The 15402-nt window shown below is 44.4% G+C and overlaps 1 protein-coding gene across 1 annotated transcript; it reads left to right on the top strand.

Annotated features, from left to right (window-relative positions):
- The first annotated feature begins 616 nt into the window (after nucleotides 1–616).
- LOC310993534 (SNF-related serine/threonine-protein kinase-like) lies at nucleotides 617–15370 on the top strand. The gene is made up of 8 exons (XM_083981915.1): nucleotides 617–799; nucleotides 3916–4238; nucleotides 4631–4849; nucleotides 6094–6340; nucleotides 11024–11165; nucleotides 12236–12448; nucleotides 12758–12892; nucleotides 14020–15370. The coding sequence occupies exons 2-8, from the start codon at nucleotides 4116–4118 to the stop codon at nucleotides 15335–15337; spliced, it is 2397 nt and encodes a 798-aa protein (XP_083838041.1). The 5' UTR covers nucleotides 617–799; nucleotides 3916–4115; the 3' UTR covers nucleotides 15338–15370.
- Nucleotides 15371–15402: the final 32 nt, after the last annotated feature.

Here is a 15402-nt window from a genome sequence, read left to right as displayed (position 1 = left end):
TGATAAAAAAAAAAGATATATATTTTCTTACATAAATCATTCAAATATCTTCAGCAGAATCTGCCTATATTTAACAGTGCAATAAATATACATTATTTAAAAAAACATATGCATGCCTTAGTCAGTTTAAATAGATTGTTGATTGTTGTAGCCTACATAGTGGAAGAAAAAACATTAATTCGACTGATTCTTAGAGGGAGGAGTTTAACAAGTTGATGGCATGTGATTGCTCGATTATGTCAAACTTCCTCTACATATTTTCAAATAATGTGAAATGTTAGTGCAAAAGAGGTAGCCTATTTAACTAAATAAAACAAAAAAAACTTGCAGGCACTTTTGTCATGGGGATCATTTTAAAGTAAAAATATAGTATGAACAGTTAGTGAGGAACGATAGCAAACTCTAAAATACAACACACACTATCAACATAATGGTTGCTTTTGTTAAATAGATTGACTGAATTTAGGGTTTTCTCTATGCTTTTATTATGAAAGTGAACTTCCGGTGTCAGCCGATACCCGTGTTGCCTTGACGCCGCTGAAAGCGCAGGAGCGAGAGAGGGGGGAGGGAAGAGAGAGGCTGAGTTGACAGTGTGACAGATTTACACGGGGACTCTTTTGGGATAATCTGTGGCCGCTTCGCTGTCAGTCCGCACCGAGAGTTAAACTAACCGGCGGCGGGTTTCAGCCTCGGTCAAAGCCCGCGGCTCAGCGCCCGGAGCCCCGCACACTCCCGCAGTTTGAACGGGAACAGATAGGACGGACGGACGGACGGCAGGAGCCAGCGCTGATCCCTCAGTGTAAGTAGGACTGTGCTTGTTGTAGCGCATGCAGGCTGACGGTGTGGGCCCCGGGTTGTAATATGTGTCAAGTTACTGAGGCTCTGCTGGATTTGAGTGAGGGGACTTTTTCTTGAATGCGCATCCTCGGGGCGCGTTTTAGCATGCTGTCCGTGTCCTCGCCGCTCTCATGTGTGTGTGCTGTTGGCGCAGGCTGGCCTGCACTGTCATGTTATTGTGGCTGCAGCCAGCAGGCATGTTGACAGTAGCGCGAGAGAGGGGGGTCCCATATGGACTGTAGTACCTATGCAGGGGTAATGTAACAGATACAGTGCAGGATGGTCATTTTACAAAGATGCCCTACACTGACTCCTGCATGGTGTCAGTGTAGTAGGCTAGGTGATATGATATTTATCATGCACAGGGTGCCACTAATACTCCTGTGATAGGCTACACATAAGGACTTAAAGTGATCTTGTAACACAGTACAGTGAGTTTACAGTGACCTTTTGCTTGTATCTTCACCATATAGCCTAGACCTACAGTAACTTCATACATGTACAGTATACTGTAGTATTGAAGACACCTGGTGGTGACATTACCTCTTGTAGGAAAATAGGAAAAATGGGGAATCCTACAGTCAAGCCACAAAAATATTCCCAAACTCTTTGTCAAAGAATTTAACATCTTTGTAGCAGCTTATTGTACAGCTATCGGTTTACAGTCATAGCCCTCATAGTAGGCTACTGTTATTAGTATGGTATTCTGGTTGTAGCAGTGGTTGTCATTCTAGGCGTCAGGATCTCTGAATATGTTAGGCCTGAATAGTAAATTCTAAAGAGTCATAAGGTTATTCATAATAAGAAACCATGTTTGCCACCCAAAATGTTGTGTGCTGTGATTTAATACTTTAAAAACCCACATAAACAAAACAAGGGGCAAACTTTTATCAAGTTTCAGAGGCCATAATAGTTGGAGTCATTCAATAAAAGGATAACTAGCTACTTTGTACGTGAGGTGTTGGGCGCCTACCAAGGGACTTGAGTTTCCAGTTAACCAGAGATTTCACTTCATATCTTTTAATCTCACCGGCCATGAGAGTGTAGCAACAATCATAACAGGTGCTCGACCGCACATGTGTGTCTGTGTGCTCTTGTACGCACACATGCGTCCTACCGCTTTGTTAATCAATACAATACCAGCAACTCGAACAGTTATGCAACCAACTTTGAAGCAAGCATGCCTGGCAGTCACACCACTGTACTGTACTGTACTGTATGTGGACTCTGAGGCTGGGGCTGGATTCATAATCAAAATGCCAACCTGTATTTAACACCAAGTGTCTTTTCTCATCTTCTATTTTCATCCTTCACCTGCTTTAAACTGATCAGCACCGATCAAGTGATTACACTCAGAGGTAAATAAGAGGTTTAGATTTAGACTTGGAGATCAGTCATTCACCGCTGAGTAGATGGTAATACCCCGGTTTGACTGAGGCCAACCCAACAGCTCATCACCTCAACACAGACCCGGTTGATCTCACCTAACCTGCCCCGTCAGCCTGATCGGTGTGCCAGAGCTGTGTGTGTGTGTGTGTGTGTGTGTGTGTGTGTGTGTATCTAGAAATGTGCATGTGAAAGCATGAAAGAAACAGAGTGTGTGCATGTGTCTCCTCTTGTAGCTTCTGTGTTCGGAGACATCAACACCTACATGTTGTCAGTGTTGGTGAGGCGAATAGTTCAGCACTGTTGAGATGACTTTTGTACGTGTGTGTGTGTGAGGGAGAGAGAGAGAGCAGAGGCAGATAGAGATGTCAGACTCCTATTACAGGAAAAATGACTCACTCTTTTCTCACAGGTACAATCCTCAAACTGAGGATCACATAAAAACCCAAAAGAGCTCTCAAGGCTTTCATAGTTTCATTTAAGCAACCACAGACGGCTGCTGGGTTAGAGATGTTTTATTACTTCATCTTACTCTTACCTAGACGTGTAGGTAGGCGTGTTCCCCGGCAACAGTTATTTGGTTTCCTGTTGTCTCTGTGAATTCAGGTGAATGAGACACACCTAGGTGGAGGTACCCTCCAAGGAATGTTCTTTGCCGGTACATTGTGTGTGTTTTTCTTTCTTTTCTTTTCTGCTGTCTCTGTGCTCTTGGTGGGCAGGCAGGTAGGTTCTTGGAAGAGGAATGCCATGACTCCCCCTGAGGCACTGTTTCATAATCAGGGCTGTGAAGCAAAATGCTTGTGTGACGACAGCAGCTCCTGGTGAACGGAGCAGAGGGTCAGACATGTGAGCCCGGTGGCATTTGAGATGAGTGAGTTTAGACTAGTGTTTTGTAGATCAGCTGATGAGGACAGTAAGGGTTAGTTGGAGCATTAATTGTGAATATACGTATATATACGTATACGTATGTATTTCCCACTTAGCTATCAAAGCTGTGTTATTGAGCCAACAGACCTAATGCAATCCTAGGACCAGGGCCAAGGGTAAAGTAGGAAATGTCCAATCAACTCTCATTGTTTTAATACAATCATCAAACTTTACTCTTATCCAAAGTCAGTAATTGTTCTCAAATGTCTATATGAGAATCAAAAAGCCTGACTCTAGGATTGCTTATAGTGATCAACCACTTTAGTCCAGTCTGAAATACTGTATCAACCTATACCATTAAATGAGTTGTCATGAAATTTTAAAACAAATTTGAATGATTGCAATAATCCATTTGCGCTGCTCTGATGTCGATCCAGGTTAAACATCTGTATGTTAATATTATTCAAAATGCCTCCAAGTACAACCTCACAAAGTTGCACAGCTAGACTCATGGACTGGTTTATTTCATTTTTAGTATTTAATGAAGAGTTGAGCTTCCACAATCAAAACTCATTTAACTGTTGAACGATTTAGCAAAACTGCACCCTGCTGTTATTTTTGCATGTTCCAACTCTTTATGTAATTATTACCTTTGGCTTTCCTCCAACTAGTGCCACAAGTGATCAGTATCGGTAGTAGAATGCCGTCGATCAGACAGGTTCATGACTCAAGAGATGAGCAGCATTCCCAACCAAAGCATTCACTGGAGTGTTATGTTGTGAATGGACGAGTTTTAATTTCTCTTTGTGTCAATTCCTCTCTCAGACCAAGAGCAGACAGGACTGAACTGAGAGGATCTCCCTGAAGCCACCTCAAGAAGACCTACAGCTGGTCTAGAGTCGACCACACCGTCATCACAAACCTAACTCGCCTAACTTCAACCGAATCAAAACAACGATGGAGAACTGACAGAGGCCCGGCAGGCGACAGAAGGCAGCTATCCCCACCGCCGTCCGCAAGCAGCCATGGCGGGGCTCAAGCGTCATCATGACGGGAAGATTGCTGGGCTGTATGACCTGGACAAGACTCTCGGCCGTGGGCACTTTGCTGTGGTTAAACTGGCTCGACATGTGTTCACAGGAGAAAAGGTACGCTGGTCCATGTCTGTACAAGCGAAATGCCTTAAATGTCACTGATGGAATGTCCTCATATTTAACTGCCTAGTGTTGTCAGCATACCGTTGGAAATTTCAGGCACACCCTAAGAGACACATGCCAAAGAAACAGTTTGGCAGTTTCAGTAACGGCTCGAAGGTTTGAGCGGGTCGACCCACCAACATGTGACTTTTGTGAAAGTTTGCCAGCACATGATTGTCTTAATGCTGCTTCTAGAGACATTAGACTAGAGCCACTAAACACTTCTAATCTTTTTTCCTGATTATCCTCAAATTATCATCAGCATAGCAGTCCAGTGTTTCTGCTGGTAATTCTAGGATGTGAAAGGTGCCAATCATCATGTTTTGTTGTGTTCTGTTTTCCAGGTTGCGGTAAAAGTAATTGATAAGACCAAGTTGGACCCGGTGGCACGGGGTCACCTTTTCCAGGAGGTGCGATGCATGAAGATGGTTCAGCACCCCAACGTGGTGCGCCTCTACGAGGTCATCGACACGGCCACCAAGCTCTACCTCATTCTGGAGCTGGGAGACGGAGGAGACATGTACGACTGCATCATGAAGCACGATGGAGGCCTCAGTGAGGAGGTGAGTGGGACTGCAGGCAACAGAGTGGCCATTCAGATTCATTGCCCGTGACTCAGTCTCTCAACAGAAGCGACTTTAACTCTTCGAGCTTCCGTCTCTGTTCATATCACCATGAATTCCCCTAGTATTGGATAAGGAAACACTGAAGATAAAAACTCAAAGGAACAGAACACGTAGTTAGAGGCTTACTAGTGCAGCACAGCAGTTCTTTAAAGTTAATAAATTCACAACACCTGGAGGCAAAATGTTTCATTAAAGGCTAGACAGCTTAAGGAGGATCAAACTCTGCAGTGGTAAAGATGGCTTTTCGCTGAGTCTTCATGTGTCATCTGTGTCACTTACTAGTGGGGGAGCGGATTGAAGTTTTTTATGCAGTGAAATACATTAGATTGGTTCATTTTGTGTGACTTGAGAAGAATATAAGATTTTGTGTAACATGCCTGTCAACATTTTCGTTAGGAGTCCCATTTCTGTCAGCTACGTAGCGAGTTAACTAGAATTAGCACAAATAAAAGACACAAAACAGGGGGACACAGCTAGCCTAGTCTTTTCCGCTGGTAGTAAAAGTTTTCTTATTTATCTTGTTTGTTTACTCCATACAAAAAACCATAGTCACAGTTTTTAGCATGTTCCTTCTTCCAGTTTTTATGCTACACGTATCTAAGCTAGCTGCTCCTTCATAAAAATGCAGTAAAATTAGGGTTAGTGATTTTTTCAGCCACGACTTTGTGAAAGCAGAAACAGTGGTAAACAAAACATTGACATGTCTTCACCTTTTCAAGTTCATATGACAAACTAATTAACAAATAAGTTGCTTAATTATTTACACATCTACTGCTTCTCGAGCATCATTAGCATTAGCATACAGGGTTTCAGGCAAACTCCTGATAAGAAATTTCTTTAGCCACTCGCTAGCTAACTTACTGGCTAAAGCTTTTCACTTGCTAGTTGCTAACTGACGCTGTCTGTTGTTTGTTTTCAGTTATTTGTAGATCTTTTTTTTAAGTATTTTTTGGGGCTTTTTGCCTTTAATTGATGGGATAGTTGAGAGAGACAGGTAATGGGGAGGCAGAGAGAGAATGACATGCAGTGACGCAGCAAAAGGCCATCAGATATGGCGCCCCTTAGATCCTTTTTTTTTTTTTTTTTTTTTTTACCGCAGCCAAAACAGTGACATTTGGTAATTATGGGACTGTGATGTGCACTACTATTGCTTACTACCCTTTCTGTCTGTTATTCTCAAGGTGGCCAAGTGTTACTTCGCCCAAATCGTCCACGCCATCTCCTACTGTCACCGGCTACACGTCGTGCACAGGGACCTGAAGCCAGAAAACGTGGTGTTCTTCGAGAAGCAGGGCGTCGTCAAGCTCACCGACTTTGGCTTCAGCAACCGCTTTCAGCCCGGGAAAAAACTCAACACTTCCTGTGGTTCGCTGGCCTACTCTGCGCCTGAAATACTGCTGGGAGACGAGTATGACGCTCCTGCCGTGGGTAAGTCTGATGAACCGACATGGTGGTTATATTCCCATGGTGATTATCAAAGTGAGATAGTTATTTTACAGCTTTTACATTTATTGGAATGGGACACTGACTCAGCAGCAGAACGTACACCCTGTCCTCTATTATATATCAGCCTGGTTAACTGATGACCTATTGATAGCTCTGCATACAGCTGGCAACCAACTATATAACCTACTGTACTTTGGATGCACCTTGCATACAACTTGGCATTTCAGCAGCTTTATCATCCAGCTGATAGAAGGAGAGGAACTGGTCCAAGTTCACACAGTGCATCAGTCACTTTCGAAATTAGACTATAACTTAATCCACAGAATTGCAGTCCTACACCTGCAGTTTACCTTCATTGACAGTCATGGCCTTTCTGAGTGTAATAAAATCTGATATCAGATCAGGCTGAAATTGGTTTCCTCAGCACTCTTCTTTTTCTGTGGCCGAGGCATACACACACCTCAAGCAGCCTCGCCGTCATTTTCACTGGCATCGATACAGCTCCCCCAATCCTCACTGAGCCACAGTGTAGATATTAAATTAAAATGTAATGGAAAAGAAATGAAATAGAAGCGTGCAGATTGGGGGTGAAGGAAGGGGGGAAAAAGGAGTGTGAAAAGATGGACAAGAAGAAAACAGACAAAGCAAAAAAAAAAAAGCATCAGTAGTGCCTCTGTCTACCCAGAGGCCACTGCGTCAGAGCGAAGGAGGAAAAAAAAGAAATGCAGGAGCAAGAGAGAAGCATTTTCTATTTTTCTGACTGAGTGGATTTGCAGTGGCTATTTTGCTCTGTCTGCTTTCACGCTCTCTCTCCCCCTATTTTGAGCCAAGCAGATGAGCAGCTCCCAAATACTAAAAGTGGAATAATAACAGCGCCCGTTATTTGACTGCATGTGTGTGTTTTCTGTGATTGTGTGAGTAGCTGGATGTGTGAGGTCACCTGTCCTGTAAAATCCTCTCTGAGCACTTGACCCAAATGACAAATCAGATGTTTTCAGTGTGTGTGTGTGTGTGTGCCCTGTCCTCTGAAGTGTTCACACTGCCTGTGCGCTATTGTTCATTCAGCTGAGATGATGATGTTTTGATTGCGGGGATTATCCACCCAGCCGGGATGTAATATTGTGCGATTCTATCAGCAGTGCAGTTTGATGTGGAACAGGCTGAATGGAGGCCAACAGCCCTGACGTTCGGGGCTTTGAGGTAACCTGGCCTGGGATTACATTGCTGCCAAGGTACCTGCTGACAGTCTGTAGGGTGCTGGGTTTTGCTGGTGACATGCCAGGTGGCGGCCAGCCTAGTTTGTTGCAGAGATAAAGAGGCAGTCCTCGCTCAGCTCTCTCTAGCCAGGCTTGTTTGGAGTTTGTTGCTCTTTTGAAGGAGTTGCTGAAAATAATTTGAGATGAAAAGTGATCCAAAATAGAGAGGAGAGAGCGTACGTAGTCAGTCTTACAGAAGGAGCCAATTAGCGAGAGCTGAACAGTCCAAACCGCACACCAGCGAAGAAGAAGCTATTTATTAATCCAAGGTGTCGGTGTTTGTCTCACAAGAGAGAATTGTGATTTCTTCATCGCTCTCTCACAGCTCACAGCTGAAGTTCATCATTATAGATTAAGCTTTTTGACAGTGAATCAGCAAAAACGTCATCACATTTTCCAAGTTCTTGACATTGCTTCTCTTATGTGATCAAGAATCTAAAGCTGAAGATATTATTTAATCACGGATGACTGTGGAAAGTGTGTGAGAGGTAATAAGTGTGGAATTTTTGGCATTTCTACTTTAATTTTTACTTTAAAAAGACATATTTAAGAAGATTCGTCAAATAATGTTGCCTCTAATGAGTCACTCTTGTGAATTAACTGAAACTGCAGTCACATGTTCTGGACCCTGTAATGGACCGTCATTCACGGGGAAATAAATAAATGGTTAAACAGTGAGTGAATAAATGGAATTTTAATGACAGAGTTATTAAAGAGTAGTATGAGAAAGTCGCAGATTTAGTCTGGTGTTGACATGTTTTTGCTTTTTCTGAGCAGATGATGGACTAATAACTGCTATGAAACGATGCCTGCCTCCTTTTTTTGATCCTTTTGATGTTATGCAGTGTGGGCTCCCTCCTTTTTTGTCTCCAGTAAATGGAAAGTTAAATATAGATTTCTGCCTCCTCTTCAAGAAGCACAAGCTGCACTTAAAAAAAAATTAACTTACCTAATAGCAATTACAAAGAACATAGCCTGGGCGCATGCATAATTCAGAGCATATCTGTGCATAATGAACGTGCACAAGAGGTAAAGGCTTTATTTTTTTTTCTGAACAAGACGTTGCAGCAGGACAGGATGCTGAACACGACCCAGTTAGCCCGGGGGGGGGGGTTAACAGTGTCAAGGCACAAGGGAGTCATTGGTGGTTATCTCAGGGAAGCACTCGGTGTTTAAATGCAACGCAGGGCGGCAAAAAGGGATGTTTACACTCCCAGCTGTCGACGCTAAGCAGCAGACACGGTTAGCACAAGTGATGCTAATGTGCAGTGATGTGGACGGCGCTATCCAGTGATGTGTCAGCCATCTGGTTTATAAATAAAGTTATCGAGGAAGGAAGTTTGGTGGACCGCCGCTGACGCAAGCGATGAGGGAGGCAGGGTCACGGTTGCTAGGATACGTTGGCTAGGGGTAAGATGGTGGTGGGGAACTGCAGCAGTGTTTGCTCCCTCCATCAGAAGTATGAGGCGCTCCTTCACAGCCTCAGAGCAATAAATACTCGCCACCCACAGGAAACTGGCACGTTTTACTTTACCAGATTGAAATCTCCAGCGTATGCTGGCAAACCAAAGTGATATGAAGAAATATGAAGACACATCACAGGGGGTGCTGGGGATGATAAACCCATTTACGCTCAGGGTACAAGCTAGAATACGCCTTGTACACCAAACTAAATTAAAATGAGCACAGGGTCTGTTCAGGTAATAATTGATACATCAGCTGTCACTGGGAACGATGCTCCATTTCTGGATTCTAGACAAGACACAGTTTGTTTGATTAACCAGCGACCGCTGCCAAGCGCAGGGCAAAGAAGCAATAACCACACAGCAACACTTATTAGTGTTTTTTTTTTTTTAAATTACAATTAACTAATGATGCTAACGTTAAAGTGATTGTAGTGACAAACTGCAGAGAATTATCACAGAGCTCTGCAGGGGGATTTAGCATCTTTGGCTTCTTGTTTGGATTTTACAGCCCACTGCAGACACAGTTAGCAACAAGCTGGTGAGCACCACAGCTAAAGAGCTAACAGAGGAATAGATACTGGACCTACAATAATGCTAATGTTGGTTTGCACCTACTGGCTGTCGCAGAGTGACTATATTGAAAGTGTTATGTATTTCCAGGGTGAATATGACAAATTAATAGTTTTTACTCTGCTTCATACTACCTGGTGGTCAAGTGGAGTTTTATATGGAGGGTGTAAGTTAGTAGCAGCAAATAACTTTTTTTTTTTTTTTTTTTTTTTACTTTATTGCCTTAAATGTACATTAACAGGCAATTAACATCACAAAGGAATACAAAAAGAAAAACATCTTGAGATCGGGTCTCATCTGTCACACAGATATAGCACTGTAAGGGTATAGCACATATCTTATGGATAATAAAAATAATAATAATAATAATAAATGAATAGAGTATAAGGGTCTTAAGCCAGATAGTCAGTAACTGGGGTCCACCTTCTCGTAAAAACAGGTACTTTTAGCAGCAAATAACTTTTGAGTGGGTGATTCTCTGTTGAGTTTATGATGAGTTATTAAAAATATTTAGACATTCAGCAAGAGGAGAACTTTGATTTAAAAAAAGAAACACACGAGTGTATTTATACAGTATGAAATAAGTAACTGAACAATTATCATAATGATATTTTAGATTTCACAGTGTAGAAGCGGCTACTGTAAATCAACTGGACTTTGCCAATTAAAGGAGAAGGAGAAACTATTTACTTCATATTTATTATTATTTTCATCTGTTTTTTATTCCACTATTTGTAAAGCGGTTGTGAAAAGGGGTCAACATACTGACTGAGAAAGCGTGTGCTCCTACTGTCTCTTTGCTCATAGTCAATACATGGCTGCAGAATGTGTGTCAGTGGACCATCCTGCTGACCAAAGCGGCGGTGAAAGCCCGGAGCAAAAAGTTATCCTTTTTTTTTTTCTAACAAAAAGAGGGAAAAAAAGACTAATCGGACCAAGAGAGCTGTTCCATAAATTTAGCATTCGTATGATGCTAGGAGGGATGAACACGTTAACCCACTTTCCCAGGACTGTGCGTTTGTGTGGGAGGGCATGCATGCGTGTTTATGTGTGAGGCGAGCACGGCGCTGGCGGCGGGCGGCAGCGCCGAGCCGAGCCGGGCCTCATCCTTGGTTAGACAGATGTGTCCTAAGCCAGTACATATTTATACTGGCTTGTGTGTATTTTGAACTGAGGGGGGGAGACGGCTCTTGTTAATTCTATCTAGGTCACTAAGCAGAAAGGGCATACATGCTTTCCTCTGTTGGCCTGTCATCCTTCTTTTTTCTCATTTGTTTTTACCATTTCCTGCTTTAATAAACTCACACTTTGTTCTCATGTTATCTGCACACACCGGTCTGAACAGGCAGCGCTCTCTCTCTGTGTCTCTGCAGATATATGGAGTCTTGGAGTGATCCTGTTCATGCTGGTCTGTGGTCAGCCCCCCTTCCAGGAGGCTAACGACAGCGAGACACTCACTATGATCATGGACTGTAAATACACAGTGCCTCCACACATCTCCAATGCATGCATAAAGTGAGTAACACACACACACACACACATCTCCACACAGATGGACAGAGTACTCTGCAGGTGCTGCATATTTCATGTTTATAGATGTGTGAAGAAAAAGAGAGAGCGGCCTCTCTCTTCTGCTGCTCCTCATGTCCTGCTTTCACTCAGTGCTGCAGTCAGCTGCACCGCCACAGATGCAGCGCTGCGTTAAGTGTATCTAATGCACCCTTTAAAATCGGCCCTCTATTTTTAACATTGTGAGGGTTTAACGATGCCTCAGAGCAGAGAAGGACAAACTAGGTGCCGAATACATTTTTGAATGGCTGTGGCTTCGAACACACTCCGGGTTTGGACATCATTAGTTTATGCTGACTTGCACTCAGGACTGCAAATATTGACGTATCGGTTGTCCCCAGGGTGTTTGTTCACACCTTTAAACAAGCAGCATATTTTCCTGTTCTGTGTGAATGATTTAGCAAGGGATACGTCATCTTAACCAGATCGCAACAACAACAAATATGAGATAACGTGTTTACAGGTGTTTTGATCGGGATAAAACTGGATTATTACAAGTACAGTTTGACAGTTGTGTGCAGCATTTTGTACTGAAGCTGCCCAGGCGGTTATATTTTGGGCTTTATATTTCAACATTTGTCAAGTCAGCACAAACCAAAAATTAAATAAGCTGCCTTTTTTAAAAGATATGAGACGCTAACACGACATTGTCAGATTTTAGAGACAGTTTTAAATTCTTATCATTATGATTAGGTTTGTGCGTGACTTTATTTATAGTAAAGCTACACAGTGACAATAATGTCACCATCATTACCTATAATGACTTTTATTATGAGATATCACCGATGGGTCATTCAGGTTGTAAACAAACCAACAGTTTGTCCATTAATGTGAAGGTAACAAGAGCCAACGTGTGATAATAACACAGTTATACCACAAAAGCAAACTTTGTTTACTACTTTTCCACATCATATACTTATCAAGTACTAAAGCAATGCATGGTGTATCTAAATGTTCCTGCAGTCATGACCAGATGTTTCCTCCGTTTGTCTGTAACACTCTGTGCCTCCCTCCAGTCTTATAGGCCATATGCTGCAGAGGGACCCCAAGAAACGAGCGACCTTAGAGCAGATCGAGGCCCACGAATGGCTTCAAGGTGTCGACCCCTCCCCGGCCACCAAGCTGTCCACCCCTCTGGTGTCCCATCGCAGCCTGTCGGAGGAGGAGCACAGCTCCATCATTCAGCGCATGGTGCTGGGGGGTATCGCCGACCGAGACACCATAACCGAGTATGTGTCCCTTTATCTCACATACACGCATAAATTAACTTGCAGCTATTCTTTCCTGTGTAATCTCCCAAAATTTGTCACAGTTCCGTCGCCCAACCGAAGCTTAATCGAATGTCGTCAACACTTTAATTGCCATTAACCACCAGCTGCCAATCCGTCCTGAGCTGTCGCCATGTCAAATTAAATCTCCACCCCCGTCACTTCCTTTTGACTCATGGTCAGGATTTGGCACTGATTTGCTTGTCGATATGTGTGTGTGTGTGTGTATGTGTCGTGGAATTCAAATGATTTCTCTCTCAATCATCTCAGGGCTCTGGAGTCAAATCAGTACAACCACATCACAGCTACCTACTTCCTGCTGGCTGAGAGGATGCTGAGGGACCGGCAAGAGAAGGAGCAGCACAGCCAGATACGATCACCCAGCCCCAGCAAGGCTCAGTTCAGGTACACACACACACAAACACAGCCTTGTTTCATTTATTTGTGCCCCCCTACCCCAACCTTAATCATAATAACTAAGTACTAAACACAAACCTTAACCTAATTCAAACACGGACCCTAAAACCTCTTCACTCTCACAGCAATTTGGTCCCCAGAAGTATTGTGGGCTCCCAGTTTTCTGACCCCACAAATATAGTAGCACACTAACCCTCCTATAACCCTCTGACACACACACACAAACGTTTCTTGACACAGACAGAGTGCTGCCTCTGCAGTGCTGTGTACTGTCACTCCCCTAGAAAACAAGTTTGACAGCAGATGGACAGATGGAATTTTTTTTTTTTGTGCAGCGAGCGAAGCACAGACTCAGAATAGAAGAGACATTTCAGATCAGCAACATTACAGAGATGTTTTCACCAAAAATACCTTGAAACAAAAGAGCATATAGTTTCTTGTAATAAGGGATGGATCTTAGATTCAACAGAATAAAATATTAACAGCTTACATTTAGAAATGTATATTACCATCAGTAAAAGTCAGCATTAGCCATACAACACAACCATACTTTCATTCATTCATGCCAACCACACTGCAATATCTCCAACCAAACAACATGTATGTATAGTTTATTTCTCTATTTAAATAATATTTTGTACATAATGGTGAATATGAAGCTACAGTCAGCAGCTGGTTAGCTTAGTTTAGCACTGAGGCTAGAAACATTTAAAAAATGAGACCAACTTCTAAAGCTGACAAAGCACAAATGCACACGTTTTTACTTTCTTTTTCTTTCACTTTTATTTTCTATCATTCTTTTCTATCAACCTGTGTATGGACACAAGTGTACAGAGTCTGTAGAGTTATGCTTATCTTTTCAGGGCTAGCTGTTTCTTTCTTCATGTTAAACTAAACCAAACACACCCTGATTCCAGCTCTGTACTTCAAAGGGATTTTAATATTCTCATTTGGCTTTTGGAGAGAAATTAAATAAACATATTTCGCAAAAGGTTTTTCTTAAAGTTTCTCTGTTACAAAGAACATTTGTTCAGTATATAAACATATAAACAGTACAGTTAATAGTTAAGTTGAGTTAACTGAACTGTGTTTTATGTGTTTTTAACCCTTCATAGGCAGTCCTGGCCTACAAGAGTGGATGTTCATCAGGATGTCAGTGATGGCTTGGGGGGTCCAGCCATGTCCCACCCCGGTGGACCACAGTCCCCTGCCCGTAGTGCCGAGAGCCTCCACAAGGGCCCCAGGCCTAAAACGGCTCTGCTGGACCTCGGTCAGCGGCAGGACAACCACACTCTGTCATCCAGCCAGCAGCAGCCTGCACGGCCGAACCAAGAGAAGGGGCTCAGGCCTCTGGCCAAGCCCCACTCCAACCCCATCAGGCTGGGCTCCCTGGCCTCAGTGGGCCCCTGTAAACCACGCAGCCCCAGCCTTTTCAGCGTGGAAGAGGATGAGGAGGAGGACGGGGAGGAAGACAAATGTTTGCCCCCCTCTTCGCTGCCCGCCCAGGTGGTGCTCCGTTGCAAAGCCTCGTCCTCGTCCATGTCGTCTGGTAATCGGCTGACGTCGCGTATGAGCGCTCCCGTCCTGAACCAGATCCACGAGGAGGATAAAGAGGATGAGGAGGATGAGGAAGGGAGAGAGCTGCACGGACTCGGCCTGCCCAAGCCCAGCCTCAGCCTCTGTTTGAACTCTCGAACACCGTCACCATCGACACTCATGTCTTCGCCTAAAACTGTAATGGCGCCGGTTGCCACTTTCACCCCCAGCTCAGAGACCAGTGATGATGATACAGAAAGTCACCACTTACCGGACACGGCAGGTGGACAAGGAGGAGAGGGAGAGGGGAGGAAAGAGGATAGAGAGAGGAGGGGGGCAGGGCAGGGCAGTCCCTCCAACTGTGCCAGTCCTGGATCAGGTTCAGGCCAAGGCAAGGGCACAGCCAAAGCTCCCAGCGGCCTGGTGGAAAGCCTAAAGCTGATGAGCCTGTGCCTGAGCTCTCAGTTCCACAACCTGACGGGTGGTGGGGGAGGAGGAGGAGGAGGAGGGGGAGGAGGAGTGGGGGGTGTGGGAGGTGGCAGCGGAGGAGGCGTCGGGGCGGACAACCAGGACCGTCCCATGTGGAGGATGTGCATGGGCGGCTCCACCGGCAGCCTGGACAAGGTCTCACTCCTGGGCGGTCCGTCGCCCAGGGGGAACCTGTACCAGCAGCCGCCGCTGGGAGACGCGCTGGCCGACCCGCTGCTGGACGGCCCCTGCTCCGGCACCCTGAGGCTGGGGGAGCTGGACCTGGCCAGGGAGAACCAAAGGAACATGAAGAGCCGCGTGCTGCAGATGCCTCTGAGCGACAAGACTCTGTCCGTCAACATCCACCGGAGTCCCAAGGAGGGTCTACTCTGCACCCCCACCCCACACAGCTGCTGCCAGGTCATCTAGACAGAGCGCCATCAGCTGCTGCACCTCCACACTCCCCCTCTTCCATCCATACATCCCTTTGCATT

Source organism: Trachurus trachurus (genome assembly GCF_905171665.1).
Source record: "Trachurus trachurus genome assembly, chromosome: 11".
Lineage (NCBI taxonomy): Eukaryota > Metazoa > Chordata > Actinopteri > Carangiformes > Carangidae > Trachurus > Trachurus trachurus.
This window is presented reverse-complemented; position numbering and strand designations above follow the sequence as displayed.

Bases quoted from the DNA above. Each gene is read 5' to 3' on its own strand.
- LOC310993534 (XM_083981915.1), top strand. From the start codon at position 4,116: ATGGCGGGGCTCAAGCGTCATCATGACGGGAAGATTGCTGGGCTGTAT. The intron at 4,850-6,093 runs GTGAGTGGGACT...GTTATTCTCAAG, and splicing joins ATGGAGGCCTCAGTGAGGAG to GTGGCCAAGTGTTACTTCGC. The intron at 11,166-12,235 runs GTGAGTAACACA...GCCTCCCTCCAG, and splicing joins ATCTCCAATGCATGCATAAA to TCTTATAGGCCATATGCTGC.